The 21,173-nt window shown below is 45.6% G+C and overlaps 1 protein-coding gene across 4 annotated transcripts in view; it reads left to right on the top strand.

Moving 5' to 3' along the window:
• The window catches only part of STAU1 (staufen double-stranded RNA binding protein 1), a 576,538-nt gene that overhangs the window by 362,511 nt on the left and 192,854 nt on the right, over positions 1-21,173 (top strand). For all 4 annotated transcript variants that reach the window (XM_086932622.1, XM_086932620.1, XM_086932621.1 and 1 more), the window contains one exon: positions 5,219-5,535. In XM_086932622.1, coding sequence (XP_086788748.1) covers positions 5,219-5,535 — 317 coding nt within the window. The remainder of the gene's footprint in view (positions 1-5,218; positions 5,536-21,173) is intronic.

Below are 21,173 nucleotides of genomic sequence, written 5' to 3' on the forward strand. Positions count from 1 at the left end.
ACCGAGGTAGTGCTCGCAATGGCCGTTGGCCGACTGGTGCACTTAAAGGGATAATGGACACCCTACCCCTCCACTCTGCAAACTGTCGACATGTTTCAGCCGGATAATGCATTGTCCCCGGCTTTCATCATAGGCAGGAGGTGTCACTGCATTGGCTTTTTCCCATTACTTGTGTATAGAGTACTTGCTGCATAGCCTTTGTGGAGGCCATCATCCAGTGTGTGCTGGAGGTTGGGGGGAGTGAGTGAGTGAGGTGTTGGGCTCTGGTTGATCAGGATGGGTAGGGCTGGGAAAGAAGGGGAGGAGTAGGTGCTGTACTGTGCGGCTGCCCTCTGGGTTCAGTGGGTGTTGTTCATTGTTCGTGTACTGTACCCATCGCTCGTTGGCTGCTTGCACGCTGCGACATAGTAGATTATAGGTTGCACCAGCTCTGCTGAGGTATGTAGCTGGCTTCTTTGCAATGGGTCGGTGGGAGGCGGGGGGTTCAGAGGAGATGGGAATGGGGGGGCGATAAAGCGTGAGCCCTGCTAAATACTACAGTGATCACAGGGACAAATTCGCCCTCTGTTTGCTGTTGGTAGTGTTCCAGGGGTGAGTTCTGTGACAGAGGGATGAGAGATAGATAGTAATAAGTCCAAGGTCCCTTCGACTTGAGTGCAGGCAAACAATGTGGGTCCAGGGTGGAGCTGGTAGATGAGCAAAGCATCCTATGAGGCAATCAGTCTGCAGTCATGTTGTATGGCATAGCGGTCAAAGGCCAGTGTACAGCACAACAGAGAAGCTTCCCTTTAGTGTAGGCCCAGTGCCCTAGCCTCCTTCAATGGTTGTGGTGAGAGGGCTGCACCCCTCCTCGCAGAACTGCAGTGTCTGGTGCAGCTATACACTGATGGGATAATTTAGACTACAGTTCTAAAGTGGAGGGGATGGCCAGAGCGGCCCATGTCACAGTTCAGCGAAGTGCCAAATGAAATATTCCTGCAAGGGCCACCCCGAGCTGGGTGGCAGTGATATGGGTGTACAATGCAGCTCCCAGCTATAACCTCAGGGTGTGGTTGCATGCAGGGTGGCCCGGCTTGGGAGGATGTATGTTTATGAAGAGCCCCTTGCCATTCCACTTGGCTCTGTGGCCCCCGATAGTGGCAGCTGTCGACAGGATCAGCTGGATATATATATATATATATTAATGAATATCGTCAAAAAGGTTGTCGCACAACCAGAAAAGGAAGAGCAAAATATAAGAATGATTTTGAGTTATAGTAAAGAAAATAACCAAATCATCAAAATTATGAATAAATATTGGGATATATTAAACAAAATACCCAGACATTGAGGACAATCTCGGGTATAGACCAGCTGTCTCTTATCGGAATGCTCCTTCACTCAAAGAAAAACTAGTCAACAGTCACTTTGAGAGGTCAAGAACCGAGTCCTAGTTTATTAAACATTGAAAGGGCTTCACCAAATGTGACAAATATAAGGCATGCAGTATTGGCAGAAAAATCTGAGAAATTGTGGATTTTATGGGCAAAACCTTCACCATTAAAGATAAAATCACATGTGACACAAGCTATGTAGTATATATGATCGAATGTAAATGTGGCCTAAAATACATTGGCAGCAAAATATGTCCATTAACGAAAAGGATACTAGAACACAATCGAGCTGTGCAAAACAAAGATACCAACTACGCAATGGCTAAACATCTAGAAACTCTTGAAGGGTATAATTGGCAAACAGTGACATACTATTGCATAGCCTGTGTACAAAGGCATGAAAGAGGGTGGTGACAGAACACTTAAACTCAGATGCCTAGAATCTCGTTTGATTATACGATTCAGAACAAAACTACATGGTCTAAATGGAGATGAAGTTATATGTACATTTATAATTGAATTGACTCAACCCATCGATAATGCACTAACAGCAAATTCTTTTTGTGAATGTATAGGAAAGTCGACTGCCGAACAAAGAAGATGGATATAAATTAAAAAATAACAATTATTGATATATAACTAGCTTCAAAAACACTTTTCATCAAATGGTATAGAACACATCCAGAAGGTTTTTGTGGCATCAAAATAATGGCAACTCAGCCTATGATTAATATTGGTATTTATATGAGATGCCACACTATTAACACACTGATACAGATGAATGAGTAAAACGAATAGTCTTTGCACATAGGGCACTGAGCCTAGAATTCGGTGGCATACTTATACGATAAGACTAATGCATTTAGCATTAATAATAAAAGGTTGATTGCATTGTGGTATAGGATGTTTGACACATTCCTCATTAATGTTTAAATGCATTGAAGTCATAACAAGATTTTAAATAATTAACAAGTGTAAAATTGAGTGCACTCATGCTTTGAAGTGACTACATATCCCACAATGCTGTAGTGTGGCATATTTTTCCTTTGATTAATTTGAATGAGGGCAATATTCCGCCCGAATGTCTGCACCGGCCGAGAGCGCGTTTTGTATGGGGGGGGGGTGTGTGTGTGTATATATGTATATATGTATGTATGTGTATATATATGTATATATTACCTACTGGCGGTCGCCAGTAGGTAGTTATAGTTGGATTTTTTTCAATGCAAAATCTCAAAATTCTATTGTGAATAACTTTGGCGTGGGTTGACGAATCTGCCTGAAAATTTCCTCAAATTTGCTTCGCGGCACTCCGGTCCTTCCCTGAATATATATATATATATATATATATATATATATATATATATATATATATATATATATATATCCACAAAGCAACCTCCGATTAAGGAGCCTCCAACCCTTCAGGGCGGCCTCTGACGGGCGGGCACGGAGAGGCCCGTCTCACCATCTCACCAATGCAACAAAATACAGAGGCCCTTCTCCGAGGAAAACAGCTTTATTCAGGGAAAGCGGCACAGGAAAACTTCCATTCACCTACATGTTTCGGCGATTAGCCTTGCTCACGGATAGGAAGGTAACCACAAAGTGCATTTGTGCACGCCTTTTAAATGCGTCTTGAAATCACGTGACATATCTTGGAATACAAGTCCCATAATGCAACCGGAACTTAAACTTGAATGCTTGATTTAAAGAACAATTCTTGTTGTTAGGGCACAATTAGTATTGTATTAGTATATATATATATATATATATATATATACACTGAAAAAAACATAGGTTTCACACCAGTTATAGTTCGGAATTAGCATTTAAAAAACCTATTAAATTCACTGAAAAAAACATAGGTTTCACACCAGTTATAGTTAGGTGGAAATTTTACTCGCATAAAACCATTGAAATTCCCACGTTAGTTAGTTGGACTCACTATAACTTGCGCGTGCAATGCACTGCTGATGACGTAACATATTACATCACTCATGACATGGTCAGTGACATCACTCATGACATCTCAAATGACATGTGTGTATGTATGTGTGTATGTATGTATGTATTTGCCCTTATCTTAAATGACAAAAGTCGAGTTAGCAGTTTAAACTGCTCTACTAGTCTGGGAGGCATGTTTTACTTCGTCGTACACATGGTTGTACAACTAGTGCTGCAGTCACCTAGAGAAATGAGGTGTCAAAGTGCATTTTCGGCGATTAGTACTCTACTCCGGAACCCATAAAGGATTAGTGGTGAATTAGTGTAGTGAAAAACTAAAGTAATTTGAGTGGTGGATATGTTCGTCAGTTATTTGGTTTGAGAAGGATATTGGAGGGATAGAAGAGGGGAAAAGGTTTGCATTTATACAGTGCTTGCTACCCTTGATGGGGTGTTGAAGCGCTCTTCCGGCAAGTAGCATGCTAATCCAGAACCCATAAACCCATGTGTCAGGTGCCGCTTTTTGGTGGATAACCGAAGTTCAAGCAGTAAATACAGATGCCTTTAGATTATGTAGGTCAAATGTCAGGCTGTCTTCTGCTGTTTTTTTTTTAAACATGATTGATGTTTAAAAACTTCTCTGTTTGTAGTCAAAAAGCAAAGTGAATTATGTGACATTCCGGCTATAGACCTGAAGTGTGAAACTAAATGAAAGGCTGTGGGATGTCTTTTTTTCCTAACACAGAACAAAATGTAAATGTCTATGAATTAGCTGTACACATTCAGCAGTTATGAGTGATAAAAACGAAGATTTTAATAGGATCAGAGCAAATCAAGACACTTTACATGGTGATACTCAAATAATAAAAAATCACCTCAAATCAATTTTCACGCATTATCATTTGTGTACAATATAGTTGTATGTATAAAACTGTATTTCTGTGCATATTGTGGGACATTTTTAATGAAAAATGTGCAATCTGCAAAAAATAATACGCTACCACACAATGAGTTAGTGTCATCAAGAAATCTTCCGCATCTTATGTCAATTAAAGGTAGGTGGGTGGTGAATGTTTGCTGTAGTAAAAAGTGTGTCTTGGTTCAAATAAGTTGAGAGTACAATGTATGGAACTAGACGAGGGAGGCTGGCGTGTGTTGATGGCCCCAAGGGAATTGTCAAATAAGAGTTCTGCTACTTAAAGTGGGTATATTCCACCCAAGAACAACTCTGGAAAATAAAGAGAGACTTACGACCAAAGGAGACTTTTTCCATGCAGTGTGTTGATCTGCGGAGTTTCCAGTAACACAAATTCACTATGTACAAGAGCATGGAAAATGCTACTTCCAGAGGTGTTGAAGTTTATTATATATAACAACAATGTGTGCTATTAGAAAAAAAAACCTGCTTCCAGTGAGGATCAGTTTCTGCCACCCTTCTACACATTCTCAAAGAATGACTAATGCGGCTGGCATACTTAAAAAAAGAAAGAAAAGTCTGAACTGTTTTTGTTCCTTCTGTTCCATGAATATTCTGTGAAATCCTCTATCAAACGAGCTATCTGCTATAAATGCACGTGCAATTGAGTCTAAGGAACCGCCGTAATAGGAATGCTTTCGATTGAGACTATCTCAGTACACAATCAAATTGTTTTCTGATGGAATAACGATCTTTAAGTTTCCTTTGCTTGGTAATATCCCAGTTGACAGTTACTCTCTGCTCCATCATACATTTGCTATGCCATAACTTACTTGGGTTTAATGTTAGGACATTCTTTCTTACTTTTGTGTAGCTCCTGTGCGTTTATAGATTAATAAAATATTGCTTCAGACCTTCTTGAAATATGCATGTTTAACAGTGATGTGCATTTAATATGCAATACCTTTTTTTTTTTATCAAGGTAATAAAGATGATGAGTTTAGGATGCCTTACCTCAGCCATCAGCAACTTCCTGCTGGAATACTTCCCATGGTACCTGAAGTCGCACAAGCAGTAGGAGCTAATCAAGGGCATCACACCAAAGAATTCAATAGGGTAGCCCCTAATCCTGCCAAGGCAACAGTAACAGCAATGATTGCAAGAGAATTGTTATATGGCGGAATGTCCCCAACTGCAGAGACCATTTTGAAGAACAACACATTAGGTTATGTTCCACATAGCCCACTGGCGAGACCCTCCGAACAGTTAGATTACCTTTCCAATGTTCAAGGAATACAGGTAATTAGCTTTTTAGTTTAAATTAACTTATTATCCATGCTTTCTCGTACTTCACATTGTGAATGTTTCTAAAATAAAAGTACTCCTGCTTCTTCATGTTTTAAGGTATGTTGATATTATCCCAAATTGAAAGATTCAGAAGTACTGCAATCCTCATAAACACCCATCTAATAAAGAGATCTCCGTTAAATATTCAAAGATGCAATGTTTAATCAAATAATGAGATTGGATATCTGCATGAATCAGCTGTCCTTTTCCTCTGTAGACGCATAAAACTGTCCTCGAAATTTGTATCTGTAGTTGCCTTTCAGTCTTAGATCTTCATCTTTCTGCTGAAACCTGGTGGTCAGAATATCACATTGTCTCGATCTTCTCTGTCTGTCCTATGTGGTCAGGATCTCCACCCTGCCTCTGTATACCGTGCCAGGAGCTCTGTCCTGGCTCATTGGTGCATAGGTTTGTGAAGCACTCATCCTCCTGATTTTAAGGCTGGCTTTGTGTCTTGAATGCCCCTATAAATGTGGAGCGTATATACTTATAGGACTCTTGTTAAGTGTCGGCATATGGGGCCTGGTTTGACTCATTGTACTGGAAAGCTCTAATGTTTATTTACTTCCATCTTGCAACTCAAGCTGGGACTCTGAAAAAGAGATGTACATGGTCTGGTTACCTTTTCCAAATCAGTTGATTGATTGCTCCACTCCTATTCTTATTTGAATTAACATCTTAATTTGGATATATGTTGTAATTGACATTGCCTTTTCTGGGGAAAAAAACAACTATTTGAATTGATCCCTGCATATTTGCAGTTGCTCCTGCATCACACTTTTGCTGTGTGTTCAAAATGGGTGGTGGCCAGGCTTAATAATGACTATACCTATGTTGCTTTCCAGTTCCATATGACTTCAGGCCCAATCAAGGAGCTCATAGTCTGATCCCAGTGAAGCACTGTTCCTGTCTAACATTTTTTTGGGAAGCGTCACCTAAATACCTCTTAAGAAGGGAGCACTGTTCTCTTCTACACCAGAATGCATCCTGGCAACGTCACATAGCACTTCAATTTATTGTGGATCCTGAGCCCCCTTTGGGTCTACGGTTTATAGGATGTTAGTAGCAGTTGGCCAGTGCTGGACGATTTGGGTGCAGTGCATAACTTTGAAGACAGGTTAGAATTGGTGCAGTGTTTATATGTGGATAATGCATAGCGTAAGGACAGACCTAGTATGTGGTCACGTCTCATTTTGAGTTTGGATTGTTGTATTGAAAGGTTGCTTGACGCCATCTATATAATCTGCAGGTTAATACCGTAGAGTTGTGCAATGGAACTAGGATCCTTCAATAATCTCACTTCCTCGAGCTGCTTTGCAGCTGTACCCACATGTATATGGATAACTCTCTGATACCATTTTGTTCCATGTGTCAAAGGACTATCAGTGTATCAGGCTCCATTGGATGTATTGCTGGTTCTAGAGTTTATCAAATGGATTGACTTGTGCCATGAACTATGAACTGGATCTATATGTTTTACGTTAAGGTAAGACCTTATAAGCTGTTAGGGAAATGTATTAATTCCAATGGGAGTAGCCATATTTTTTTCCTTTTCACAGTTATAGATAAGTGATGGTTGCAGTTATATAGTAAGGGTTTCCTTTAGTTTATGGGTTGTAGTTGAATAGGTGCCACCTATTCATGTTCTTCTGAAAGGAGTACGAGCAATGGTGATATAAGGTTTCTGCTATGGGTGTGAAGCTTATATCTGGACTGTAGAAAAAATGGTTGTGATGGCGTTTGCAGTGTGGCTGTGCAGAGAGATTTAAAGGATATTCCTCCTATTGAGAGTACTCTCTGTCTATGGATAACTTTTGTCTAAAGTAAGACATCAAGATGGGAGACAGCCTTTACAACAAAACTATTACAACGCATGCCTTTACATCGAATGTCATTGCAATGCAAAAGCTGTGCAGCAGTGGGTAGAAGGTGTTGGATTTAACTCCAACACCTTCCCTACTGTTGCACACACTGAAGTTTGAATAGAAAATTAATCTATTCCAACTTCCAGCGCCCCCGATAGAAAGTCTGAGTAAAAGTTTGCGTTGCAACGGCGTGCGATGTAATAGCATGTGTTGTAACGTCACCTATTCCATCAAGATACTGGGAACTTCAACACACCAAAACTGTGTTCTTATTGTCTACCACCTGCTTTGAGAGCAAGGTAGTGAAATAGGTTAGATCTGATTTAGAACGTTTTACTCTTTTGCAACAGGAAGTAACATCCTGTGCTAGATTACAAACTCTCCTGATAGCCTTGCTTTATTCAAAAGCCTTTTAGTTCTTTTCCTTCTTTGTCAGTCTTTTTTTCGAATCAATGTTTTAATGTTATTCTGGTAAATGTGGATCTGTGCAAGTAATCCAATCACATGTGAAAGCATGGTGTTTGTGTATTTTCAAATTCACCAACTGTTTTTTGAATAAGAAAGCTCTTTTTTTGTGCAACAGTACATTATAATCTTTTTGGGCAACAATTTAGAACAATTCTTTGTTTCGTTTGAATATATCTGGCGTGTTGGTTTGTGACTTTCTAGACTTTTGTGATGCAATAGATCTGGCTTTTAAAGCATTTTTTGTTCCAGACTGTAAAAATTGCCACTAAGTACAACTTTAGTACACATCCTTACAGCTAGGGTTTGAGTACTGAACGAGGAACAACAAATACATCCAAACAAGGAGTGTTCTGTAACTATAATGAAAAAAACAGATTTTCTTGTTGTATGGGAGGCTGAGAGTGGGGTTATTAGAAGGGACATGAGAGTGGACATGTGAGATTGTTTCCTAGAAGATGATGGTGATCTAGTGGTATTAATTTGATTGGTGCAGTTTCAGAAGCGTATTTTCAAGGTCTCTGTGAAAGCCATGAGGAATTTGCAAAACCATTTCTTTTGGGAAGGCTTCCCCAATCCCGAGCTAGAGTTTTATGGATTGGAGATTTTGAATATGTAGTGAGATTTAAATATTTTCTTACAGATCCAACTGCAGGTGGTCAATTAATTGTTCTTCTATATTTATTAGTTGATTTAATTGCCCTCTAGAAAAGCCAGTGTTATATTGCTAGGACTGGTGTTATTTGGTCTACTTGCTTTGCTCCTTATTCCAGTCCGGCAGCATTACTGAGTATTCCTGAGAGGGGCCAAGGTTGAACTGAATAAACCGGCTCTATCAATCTGAGGTGGGCCACATGGGTTTGTCCTTTTGGGGAATGGGATGTTTTATTTCAGCTAGCAATGGTACTAGTTGTACATCTACTTATTGTATGATGAAACAGATTTGATTGCAGATACGATCTGTGTTTGAGATGCCTGTGGTTTTGTGAGCCTTAGTTTAAGGTGTGCGGGTTTGTCTCACAAAAAACTGTTTTATCTAAATTTAGCGAGCGTTGGAACAGTTGCATTCATATTTCCACATTTTCCCTGTGAAGTACTCCAATTCTAAATCTGACCCATCAATCAACAAAGGTTAAATTACCTCTGCAAAGGTTACTAGCCCGAATCTGAGGCTGCTATTTTTTTTCTGTATGTACCATGATGCACATATAGTACTCCTTAATGCTTCTATTTTATTGTGGCCGATAATCATGACAAGAGTATACCCATACATAATGTAATTCTTAGTCAATTAATTTGTACTGAGTATATTGTACAGCATGATTAGAAGGAACTCTTTGCTAAAGTTTGTTATTTATTCCTATGGTTGGCAATCACATTAACAAAGGCGTGAGTATACACTCACAGCATCGGACGACTGCTTGTGTTCCCCAAAGTAACACTATGAATCGCACCCTTGAGTGCTAGTCTTCTTTCCGTTTGGAATGTGTTTTGCGTGTGTGTATGTGTGTGTGTAATATATATATATCACCTCCTGTCGGTTTCCAGTAGGTAGTTATAGTTAGGACTTAGTTACCATAGGAAAATCGCAACATTCTATTCCCAATAACTTTAGCGCCGATTGACGAATCTTTACGAAATTTCCAAAACTTATGGTCCGCTCCTATCTTGAAAGTTTCGTGGTGATTCGGCAAGCGGGGGCTGAGAAAGGGGGTCCCATAACGTGTTTTATCCATGCAATTTTCTATAGGAAACTTTAGCCTTGGCTACAGCCCGAACTGCTGAAAGGAATTTCATCAAATTTGGCAAAAGTGTAGTTCCGTTCAGTAGTTGCTGAGAAAATCAAGGTAAAAAAAGATCGATTTCTAGAGGCTCTCAGGATCCACACACCCTCCGGATCACGAGCTTCATGCTCATTTGCTGTCAAGACTCCAAACCAGGAAGTGTTTGCAGCCATCTTGTGCCCCGGTAGAACCGAGGCACAAGAAAATAGAAAAACAAACGGGAAAAACAAGAAAAGGGGGCAGGGTACAAACACCTGCTTAGGGCGTCCCACAAGTAATCCCAGGGCCCCCCCCCCATTTATTTTTTTTAAATCGTGGGATGCGCGGAGGATCCGCGGGAAAAAAAAAACCAAAGTGCGTGCTCCAGCGCCTCGTTATTAATTAGCTCACAGGTGGGCCAAGTCCCGGGGGCAATGTTTATAGTGTAATGGGGGCGCAAAGGGGGCCCCCAGCTCCTGGGAACGCCACCCGGGGCTTTTCAAAGTATTTGCGGGGGCTCACGGCCCCCCCGCAGCCCCAGGAACCACCACCCCCCGGGGCTTTTATAGCAAATGGGTGGGGGGCTCAAAGGCCCCCCCAAGCCCTGGGGACCGCCACCCCTGTGGCTTTTATAAAATATTGGCGGGCCCTGGGACCGCCAGCCGCCCGGGCTTGTTTATTAAATAAATTAACTACTTGTGTGGGGGGGGCTTTAACCCCCCACGTGGCCCGGGGACCGCCAGCTCCCCAGGGCTCTAAGTATTAAAATTGGGGGGTTTGTGACTGACCCCCAAGCCCCGGCGACCACCATCCCTGGGGCTTAGTAAATGATGGGAGGGTTGCTGCGCAGCCCCATCGTGGTGCCCGGGGGACCGCCACCCCCCTCCTGGAGCCCTCGATGGCCCTGGGGACCGCCACTCCCCAGGGCCGGATCCTACAGTGTCCCGGGGTGCCCGCCCCGGGACACTGCAGTTTGCTGTGGCAGGGCGGGAGCCATAGCAAACTCTGCTTTGGTATTTGGAAGAGACCTGCTCTCTCTTCCAAAAATCACAGCTCCCCGTGTGGAAAAGCAATGCCGGCTCCTGCAGGAGGCGGGGAGCCGGCGGGACCGTGGGGGGATTGGGGACCCCCCTACGGTCCCCAAGGGAGAGGACCAGCCCCGGGGGATGGGGTACGTAAGGAGGCCACGCGGCCCCCCCTCCTCAAAAATAAAATGTATTTAAAAAACAAAGGCCGACCCCGGGGGATGGGGTCTCCGGGGCCATAAATGGCCTGAGCAACGCAGCCCCCCTCCAAATAAATTAAAAAAATTAAAATCGCCATGCCCTGGGGGATGGGGTACCGAGGGCTGAATATAGCCTTGGGTGGGGGGCCACGCAGCCCCATTCCAATTTTTATAGAAACAATAAATAAAATAGGGTCACACACCTCCCTTCTTAATTTTTTTTTTCTTTTTTTTAAAAGACCGGCATCGCGCCGGAGGCCCTGCGCCCTCCCTGCAGCACTCTGCAAATGCTCCCCCTGGTGCGTTTGCAGATGGGGAACTAATTCCCCTAGAATACTGGGGGTCCCTGGGGGCCAACTAGCCCACCAGGAACCTCCAGTATGCGCCAGGGAGCTGTGTTGCAGAGAGGTGTTCAGAGGCCACACCCCTTTTTACATCTCTCTGTAATGCAGCTCTGTGACGCCTAACAGATGTACCAGGTAAGCTAGTTGCACCCCAGAGACCCTCAAGATTCAAGGGGAGTTAAATCACCAACTTGAAACGCACCATGGGGCGCGTTTCCACAGTGGTAAAGGGAGGGGTGGGGCCTGAGGTGACATGTGTGCAAACTCGCTCTGTGGCGCGTTTTAAGTTGGGGAATTAATTCTTATTCAATCTTGAGGTCCCCTGGGGGCCAAGTAGCCCATCCGGTACCTCCAGCAAGCGCCACAGAACTGCGTTGCAATGTGTTGTTGAAAGGGGCGTGGCCAATGAACACCTCTCTGCAATGCAGCTCCTTGGCGCATACTGGAGGTACCTGGTGGGCTAGTTGGCCCCCAGGGACCCTCAGGATTGAAGATTAATTCCCCAACTTAAAACGTGCCACAGGGCGTGTTTGCAGACAGTCACTTCAGGCCCCACCCCCTTCCTTCACCATTGTGCAAACGCGCCTCCTGGCGATTTGTAAGTTGGGGAATTATATCCCCTTTAATACTGATGAACCTGAGGGCCAACTAGCCCACGAGGTACCTCCAGTATGCGCAAGGGAGCTGCATTTCACAGAGGTGTTCAGATGCCACGCCCCTTTTTACACCTCTCTGCAACAGCTCTTACTGAAGGTACCTAGTGGGCTAGTTTGACCCTAGGGACCCTCAGGGTTCAAGGAGATGTAATCTCCCAACTTAAAACGGCCACAGGGTGCGTTTACACAGTGGGGAACGGAGGGGACGGAGCCTGAGTGATGTGTGCAAACACGCCCTGTGCCGCGTTTTAAGTTAGGGAAATAATTCCCCTGCAATCCTGAGGGCCCCTGGGAGCTAACTAGCCCATCAGGTGCTTCCAGTAAGCGCCACTGCGCTGCATTGCAGAGAGGTTGTCCAGGCAGTGCCCCTTTTTACACCTCTCTGCAACGCAGCTCTGTGGTGCTAACTGGAGGTACCTAGAGGACTAGTTGGACCCTAGGGACCCTCAGTATTGAAGGGGGCTTTATCCTCAAAATTAAAAGGGCCACAGGGCGTGTTTGTACATGTCACCTCAGGCACCCTCCTCCCTTCACCAGTGTGCAAATGTGCCCTGTGGCGCGTTTTAAGAGGTAGTTTTAATCTCCTTGCCCTATTATGTACTAGGGTCTTACAGAGGAGGTCATGGTAATCACAGGGCTACCCCAACACATAGTGTTCCCTAGTGCATGTAGGTGTTTTCACTGTATCATCTAAGTGTCTTTTAGCATAGCACTGGATCAAGGCCTGGTTTTTCAGATTCCGTTACCATCAGTACCCGTCAGAAAAAGTTGTGGTTACAGGAGGACCTTCTACTCCTTTGTTGGTTCTTTCTGTACATCTTTTCTTCTTCCTGCACTTAACAGTCTTTGTGGACTTCTGTTGCTTCTTTCTGCATTTCTTTTTTTTCCTTTCTGTGCGTTTTTTCATCTTTCTTCACATGTCCTACCTCTGTAGGCATGGTTAGAAACTAGCATTTAAAAAACCTAGAAATCCACTGAAAAAAACCTAGGTTTCAGGGGCGTTGTAGTTAGTTGGTTGGATATTTCACTCGTACAAAACCATAGAAATTTCCCCATTATAGTTAGACGTCATGAGTGATGTCGTGAGTGATGTCACTGACCATGTCATAAGTGATGTAATATGTGCCATGTCATGAGTGATGTAATATGTGACGTCATCAGCAGTGCATTGCGGGCGTGCAAGTTATAGTTAGCTGAACTAACTAAAACACCCCTGAAACCTGTTTTTTTCAGTGAATATATATATGTGTATGTATGTGTATATGTATGTGTATATGTATGTATGTGTGTATGTATGTATGTATGTGTGTGTGTATATGTATGTGTATGTGTATATGTATGTGTGTACGTATGTATGTATATGTATGTATATATGTATGTGTATATGTATGTATATGTGTATGTGTATGTGTATATGTATGTGTATACATGTATATATATCCATTTAGCGGAGTCTTTTTTAGCAAGAAAAGGACTTTTCCATATGCAATATCTACTGTCCTGATGATGGACTGACGCCACTTATGACCGAAACGTCGACTTTACCATCTGCTTCCTATAACACTCAATGTGTTCAAGTGACTATTATTTTCACTAGGAGATATGTCATTGGTGATTCCATTGGAATAGATGTTTTATTCTTGAATTGTAGGATTAACTGTATTTACCTCCTTCATGATTTATTGCTGAATTAATTGTTCATTTGGATCCCCCCGTTTTAACTTGATTTATTTATACATAATAAACATTTTTGTACTTTTTGCAAAAAGATACTCCCGTGTTTGTGTTTTCCTTACTCATTTATTGACTGTTTAAATTGAAAATTTGGGTTTGGGATCTAATTAGACTCACCCGCAGAGATATTCCTTCATAAATAACTCTAAAATATTGTCTTATGAACAAAATCCCTTGCAGGCGCTATTACTCGCTACTACCCTTTTTAAAAGTAGCATTTTTAAAACCGTAATGTTGAATCCAGCTTTATCCAGTAAAGAGGATTTATCAATATCATTCCAAAGATACAAAACATGAGGCATCTACTCCTTTCTAATCGGGAATTACAGCTTGAAAGTGTTTTAAGGAATACCCAATGCTAGCCAACAAGAGGAATAGGCTTCACAGTAGGGAACACCGACGTTGAGTGCTTGTCACTACCAGGACATGAAAAAACTAAAAGTACATTTCTTACACTGCACCCTGTCCAAAGGGCTACCTTAGGGGTAATTTATGTGTAATAAAAAGGGAGTTTAAAGCTTGGCGAGTGGTTTTAAATGCTGTAGGAAAGTGCTCCTTTTTGACATGGTCACTCCCACTTTTTACCAGTAATTTGATGCAATTTTGACAAGTGCACTAGGTTCCTGCTATCCAGTTTTCCCAGTGCCAGATCAATTCCCGTAAAACTGTACAATTTTTCCCCCAATTGGCAATACCGTTGGCACCCCTTGTAAGTTCCTAGTAAATAGGATCCCTGGAACCTAGGATAAGGAGGCTAAAGAGGGTCACTAAGGGCTGCAGCATACGTTGTGCTGTCCTAAGGCTCCTCCTCAGCACACTCAAGCAAACTGGCTGCGTGACGTGATGCAGAGCAAAGTTAAGACACAGCATGGCACACCTCCTGTGTGCCATGCCAGCAAACACTGCATGTATTCTAAGTAAGTCACCCCACATCAAGCCTTACAGTCCTGGGTCAGGGTGCATTATATTACATGTGAGGACATAACTGCATTGGCAGACATGCGCCTGTGATGTTCATGTCGATTATTGGGCATTGCCAGTGAACAGGGAAGCCATCTTGAGTATATGTACCGGGCACTGGTGATTGAGAGTTCCCCAGCTACATAATGGCTTCACTGAAACCAAAGATGTCTGGCATCAAACATCTTGTATTAATAAACCCAAACGGAGTCCAGTGATGGATTTATTAATACATGCCCCCAGAGGTCACCTTGGAGTAGTGCCTTGAAACCCTACTGTCTACTAGTGTAGTGGCTGACTGGTGTAGACCACCTTACCACCACAAACCTGTTTCTTATCCCCTGTAGGTGAGAGCCCATGCTCTCCGGGGACAGAAACTGTGCCTCCTCCGGCTGGAGGTGTTGTCACTTTTTCCAAGCAGGCTGGCAAAGTAATCAGCATATCAAGGCAGGAGGCTTGAAAGGTCTCTGCCGTCTTTGATATGCGACCTAAGGCTTTCCCCCAGACTGGGGAAATGCCAGCCTGGGCCCATTTGGCACCAGGACAGATGAGAAGAGCAGCTAGTCCAGAGGTGTGCTCCCCATCAGTCTAGTTCCACCCCTAAGGTTGGCTACCTAATGTGACCACTAAAAGTTGAATTTCACCATTTTAGTTTTTGGTGGTATTAGGCTCACTGGGTTAGGGTAATGCCCACTTCCCGCAGGAAGTGGTCAGATAGGGAGTGTATTATCCCTTATGGAAAGTAGCCCATTGGCTACTACCGGTCACCCCCTTTAACACCTCTAAATTGAGTATTTAGGAGGCAGCACTGATGCCAGGAACTCAGATTAGACAGATCCAGAAGAAGACAAAGAAGAGCTGCAAGAGAAGTCGAACTGAAGACTTCAGTGGAATTTGGCGCCAAACAGTACCTGCCTGCACCAGTCAGGCCAGTCGTGACTGAGTGACTCGTCCTGCAGCTGAGCAACTACCAAGAACCTCGGTAAACTGCCAGCCCTTCGCAAATTGCCGCAAAATTCCCCTTGGAGTAGAAGAGCTACTCCCCTGCAGTCCCCTGGCCTAGAAGAAGCAGAGTTTGGTTTACAGTGCTGTCTCTTCCTGGCCAGCCCGCGCAGAAGCCCCCCAGGAAGAGGTACATGTCCTCCTAAAGGTAAGATCTGTCCCCCCACCGAGTGAGAGGTTACCAGGTTTGACCGAAGCCACACAGCACCAATACCCAGGGTACCTGACCCCTTGCAGCAACTACTTCCTGTTTAAGTCCAGTAGGGACTCTCACAACACCGAGATAGAGCATCCACAGAGGGACGTCAGTACCGCAGAGACCCACCTCCAGAGTGGCTCTATTTGTCCTGATTTCAGCACCCTCAACTGGCGAGACCGACAACCCTGAGGACCTTGGACGAACAGAGCCCAGCTGACCTATCCACTCTACACCTGTGCACCCCAACCCTGTTACCGACAAACCGGCTGTGCCCCCTTGCTTCCAGGACCCTTGTGACCAGAGCTTCCCTTTGGGAGCTCCCTGATTTGTCCTCAATTCCTTTTCTGCAGCCTGTTTCTAGGTGCCCCCCTTCTTTCCACCAGCATAACGTGCAAAGCTAAGCTTCCAACCCGACCAACTCCTCTGCACCTAGACACCCCAGGGCTGGTAGCGAGCAACTGCTGGAGGTACTTAGGAACTTGGCCCCAAGTCTCTAAGGAGACTCCCAGAAACTGTATGCCACATATTCCTTTTTACAACTTAGGAAAGCATTGCTGTGTAAAGACACATTTAAGTGAACATTGCACTTACCTGTAAATATTGAAAAATTAAAAAGTACTTGGTATGGTATGGTATTTGGTATTTGTTAGGCGTGTATATCACCCGCAGGTCTCATAGCGCTAGCTTATACTCCGATACACTTCTCTTTCTTACAGAGACCTGGACGAATATGGCTTCTGATCCTGATGTAGTCCGAGCTCTTCCATCTAACTACACCATGGTCAGACAGGATCGGGAGGGTGGTCGTGGAGGGGAATTGCTATTATTCTTTTTTTTTTTTTTTTTTTTTTTTGGGGTTCAAATCTGCTTTATTGTATGAGAAAAAGTACAGTACACAGCTTGCTTCGCCCACAACCCGGAGGCCGGCAGCAGAATGGAGAGGTCTGTACACAGCCATACAGCCGGCATCCCGGGGGCCCGGCGGCAAACATACATATACGGTAATCTTGTTCGGCAGTTGGTGGCGTGGGGTAGCAAGGATGAGCAGCAGCTGAACAGGGTTTTTTGCGAGAGAAGGTTCTCTCCATTTTGTTGAAATTCATAAACAGTAACACAAAAACATCCCAACTAGGTAACAACGAAAAGGCAATGCATGACCGTATAATAGGATCAGTGATAGAGTTCTGGCGTGGCGATCCAGGCAGGCAGAGGTGAGTGTGAGATCTCGTGTTCAGAATGCATGACCCGATACAAGAGGGACCAACAGAGGTCGGTCGTGGAAAGGTGTAGGGAACCCTGGAGCATCATCCGCTGAAGGTGTAAGAGCATGCAGTGAGTGTAGTGTAGAGTTTACACGTGCAGAGAGGGAGGGGCGGTGAGCAGGCCAAGGCAGGACAGCCCACAAGGTCAATGACTGTTCAGGGGTACACGGGGGCTCGGGCAAGGAAATCAAGCCAGCCCAGACGAGACGTCAGGCTGGGTCTAGAGCATAGTCCGGGTTCTTAAGTGACGTCAGGCTGCCCTTCCGGGCAAACGCCGTCATCCGGGCGTGCGAGCAGATAGTGCACAAGCGGCTCCCAGATGTCTCTGGGACGACACGAGAGAGGCAGCAGTTCAGCAAAGGTAGCATGCTGGTCTTGGCAGTATATCAAGTCCTTGAGCCAGTCTTTGAATTTGGGCGCCCTTCCTCTGCCCCACCGGCACGCGACCCGCCGCCTGGCCAAGAGTAGGGCAGTGTCGATGAATTTCCTGCAGCCTCTAGGCATCTGCATCGTATACCCTAGGAGGGCCATCAGGGGGTCCGCAGGAACCACCTCCTCTGTCATTTCGGCAAGAGCTTCCAGCACTTGTCGCCAGTAGTGAGCCACCTGGGGACACTCCCATGCCAGATGGAGAAAATCAGCATGGTCAGCACGACAGCGCTCGCATCGGTCATTATCCGCCAGTCCGAACCTAAGTTTCCGCACCGGCGTGTAGTACACTCGTTGAAGAAATTTATAGTGGATAATTTTCAACCTGCTACTGGCAGATATACGGGAAGTGAGCGCGCAGCAGTAGTGCCATTGGTCGTCCGACACCTCAGTCGCAAGCTCAGCAGACCAGCGCGTTCGAGCAGCGGATTCCGGATCAGGGGCAGCACTGCGGAGCTGACGGTAGAGTCCAGAGACCAGATGTGCACCGTCCTGTGACCCTAATAAGAAGTGCAGCGGAGGGAGGGTCTCGGGCTCAATAGGATAATCAGGTAAAATATCTTTCATCCCTGCACGCAAGCGAATGTAATAGAAGAGCTCGAGGGGGGTGCGCTCATGCGTTTTGAAAAACAGGCCAACTGACTTGAAACGACCCTCATGAAACAGATCGCCCCAGCAGGTGACACATAGTGTATCACAAAGACGTCGGAAACCCGTTTCCGATAACAGTGTGAGCTCCGGGTGGTAGGCAAGCGGTAACCTGGGCGAGTAGATCAATGGGCATGATAAGCTTTTAGCCATGCGGCGCCACGCGTCCAGAGTGCAGGAAACCGAGGTATTCAGCGTGGTTATGGACGCCTCAGGACAGTGCAGCAGCCCATTGAGCGGGATTGGGTGCACGATCCAGTCTTCGACCGCTATGTGTGGCATAAAGGGGGTAGGAGCCATCCAGTGGTAGGCGAATTGCGCCTGTGCGCACTGGTAGTATGCCTCAAAATCAGGGACATCAAAACCTCCTTTTTCATAGGGAAGGATCAGCGTCGACCATTTTAACCGGGGGCTCTTGCCTCCCCAGAAAAGTCTGCGTAACTCCGTCCGAAGCGTTTTGAAAAAGAAAGCCCCAGGGAAGTAAGGGACATTGAGGAAAAGGTACAGAAAGCGGGGTAGGACCACCATTTTTATGAGCGAGGCCCTCCCGGCCATAGAGAGTGGTAACGTGATCCATCTGTCGATGGAGGCAGTTAATTTGGTCATGGCAACTCCATAATTGGAACGCAGTGTCTCGTCCTTGTCACGAGAGATGCGGATTCCCAGATAGCGGAGATCCGTACTACACCACTCCAACGGGTAATCAAGGGGGAAGTCGCACACCGCATCCGTTAGTGGGAAAAATTGCGACTTGGTCCAGTTTATGTGGACTCCAGACATACCGCCGAATAAAATAAATTCCCGAAGTAGGGGATTCAGATGTGTCTCAGGATGCTTGACGTACAGCGTGATGTCATCCGCATAGAGCGATACGTCAATTTGCCGCTGCAGGCATTGCACAGCACCAGTTCGATTCAGTTGCCGTAGGCGACAGGCAAGAGGCTCAACCGCGATGGCGAATAACAGGGGAGAGAGCGGGCATCCCTGCCGAGTGCCCCTCGTGAGCGCGATGGCCTGCGACAGGCGTCCGTTAATCAGCACCCTGGCCGTGGGGTCCGTGTACAGGAGGCGGACCCAAGACAGGAATAGCTTAGGGAACCCCATGCTAGCAAGTACCGAAAATAGGTAAGGCCATTCAATAGAATCGAAAGCCTTGGTGGCATCAAGGAATACAGCTGCCACTGGGGTGTCAGGGTGAACTGTGCGGAGCAAGGAGAAGAGGGTGCGAAGATTGTGGGACGTAGATCTGCCCGCCACAAAGCCAGACTGATCAGGCAATACAAGTCTGGTCATAAGGAGCGATAGTCGAGTGGCTAGCACCTTAGCAAGGATCTTGACGTCACAGTTTAGGAGGGAGAGCGGGCGGTAAGAATCGCATGATGTGGGGTCTTTATCTGGCTTTAGGAGGGAGGTGATCACCACCTCGCGCATAGAGCGGGGAAGAATACCATCAGCAAGGGATTCCGTAAACACCTCTCGAAGCACTGGCGCCATAACATCAATGTAGGCTTTATAAAATTCGGCAGGTATGCCATCAAGGCCCGGGGCCTTGCCATTCCTGAGGAACATAATGGCCTCACGCACCTCTTCGAGCTCGAAAGGCGCAGCCAGAAACTCCCTGTCCCCATCGCTGAGCCAGCATAACGCCACATCGTTGAGGTATGATGCATAGGGCGCATCCGCCTCCGCCGTGGAGGTGTATAGTGAGGAGTAGTGCGTTGCGAATGTGTGTAATATTGCATCAGGGTCACGCACAGTGGTACCGGCGGCGTCGGTGATTTCTAATATGGTGTGGTGCATATGTGAGGGTTGCGTGAGTGTGGCCAGTACCTTCCCGGGCCTATCGCCTTCACAGTATTTACGGGCTGTCCAATGCTTGCCCCGGTATTTCGCTTCCCTGGCAGCCTCCTCCTCATACCTTGATAGTGACTCCCTAAAGGCGGCATGCAGGCCGGGGTCAGTGTCTGATGTCATGCGGAGTTCCAGGGACCGTAGGTCCTTCTCCAGTGTGGTAATGGAGTGCAGAATATCACGTAGGACCCCGTGGCTCTTAGATATGCAGTACCCCCTGACAGTGACCTTAAACGCCTCCCAAATGGTCTCAACCGAGTCAACCGTCCCCTTGTTTCTGGAAAAGAAGTCCGCTATCTCTTCCCCCAGTTCAGTGCAAAACAGGTTGTCAAGAAGTACAGCAGGGCGTAACCGCCACTGCGGCCGGGGAGCATCCCACCCAGGGATACGGAATCGTAAAAGTACAGGGCTGTGATCAGAGTAGGTTCTAGGCAGGTGAGTAGCCCCCACTAAGTCCGCAGCGACCATCCTAGTGACTAAGAAGTAATCCAGGCGTGCCCATGTCCCAGTATGAGAGGTGAAATGTGTACCCTCCCTTCCATTAGGATGTGAGTGTCTCCATATATCTAGAAGTCCACCCTCCTCGATAATTCCCCCCAGTGCCTCCCTGGCCCTCGGCTTATAGGAGCCAACCCCATCCGCTCTGTCTAACATGGGTATCAATGCCAGGTTGAAATCACCACCCCATACTATGTGTCGCGCCCCAACAGCCACTATCTGACCCCACAGAGTGGTGAAAAAGGCAGGTGAATCAATATTAGGTGCATATACGGACACAAACAGATACAGGTCACGGCCTATTCTGCCCCATAATAGAGCATAACGGCCCTCTCTGTCCGACATGTCCCCACATGGTTGGAAAGGCACATTGCGGGCAACAAGAATTGCCACCCCCCTGGCATAAGTCGATTAAGAGGAAAAGATACGGTGTACAGCCCATTTCTTTGCAAAAGTGGCGCCACCTCGTGCGGGCAGATGTGTCTCTTGTAACATGGCCAGCTGCACATGATGTCTATCGAGGTAGGCAATAACATTACGGCATTTCCTAGCATTATTCAGTCCGCGGACATTCCAGGATAAACATGTCAATTGCGCATTCGCATTTAAATCAGCCATGGGCAAAACAACGACGAGTAAAGGAGGGCCCCAGAGGGCCGCAAAATGCAACCTCCCCCTCCCTGACAGTG

The sequence above is a fragment of the Lissotriton vulgaris genome, chromosome 7 (assembly GCF_964263255.1).
Source record: "Lissotriton vulgaris chromosome 7, aLisVul1.2, whole genome shotgun sequence".
Lineage (NCBI taxonomy): Eukaryota > Metazoa > Chordata > Amphibia > Caudata > Salamandridae > Lissotriton > Lissotriton vulgaris.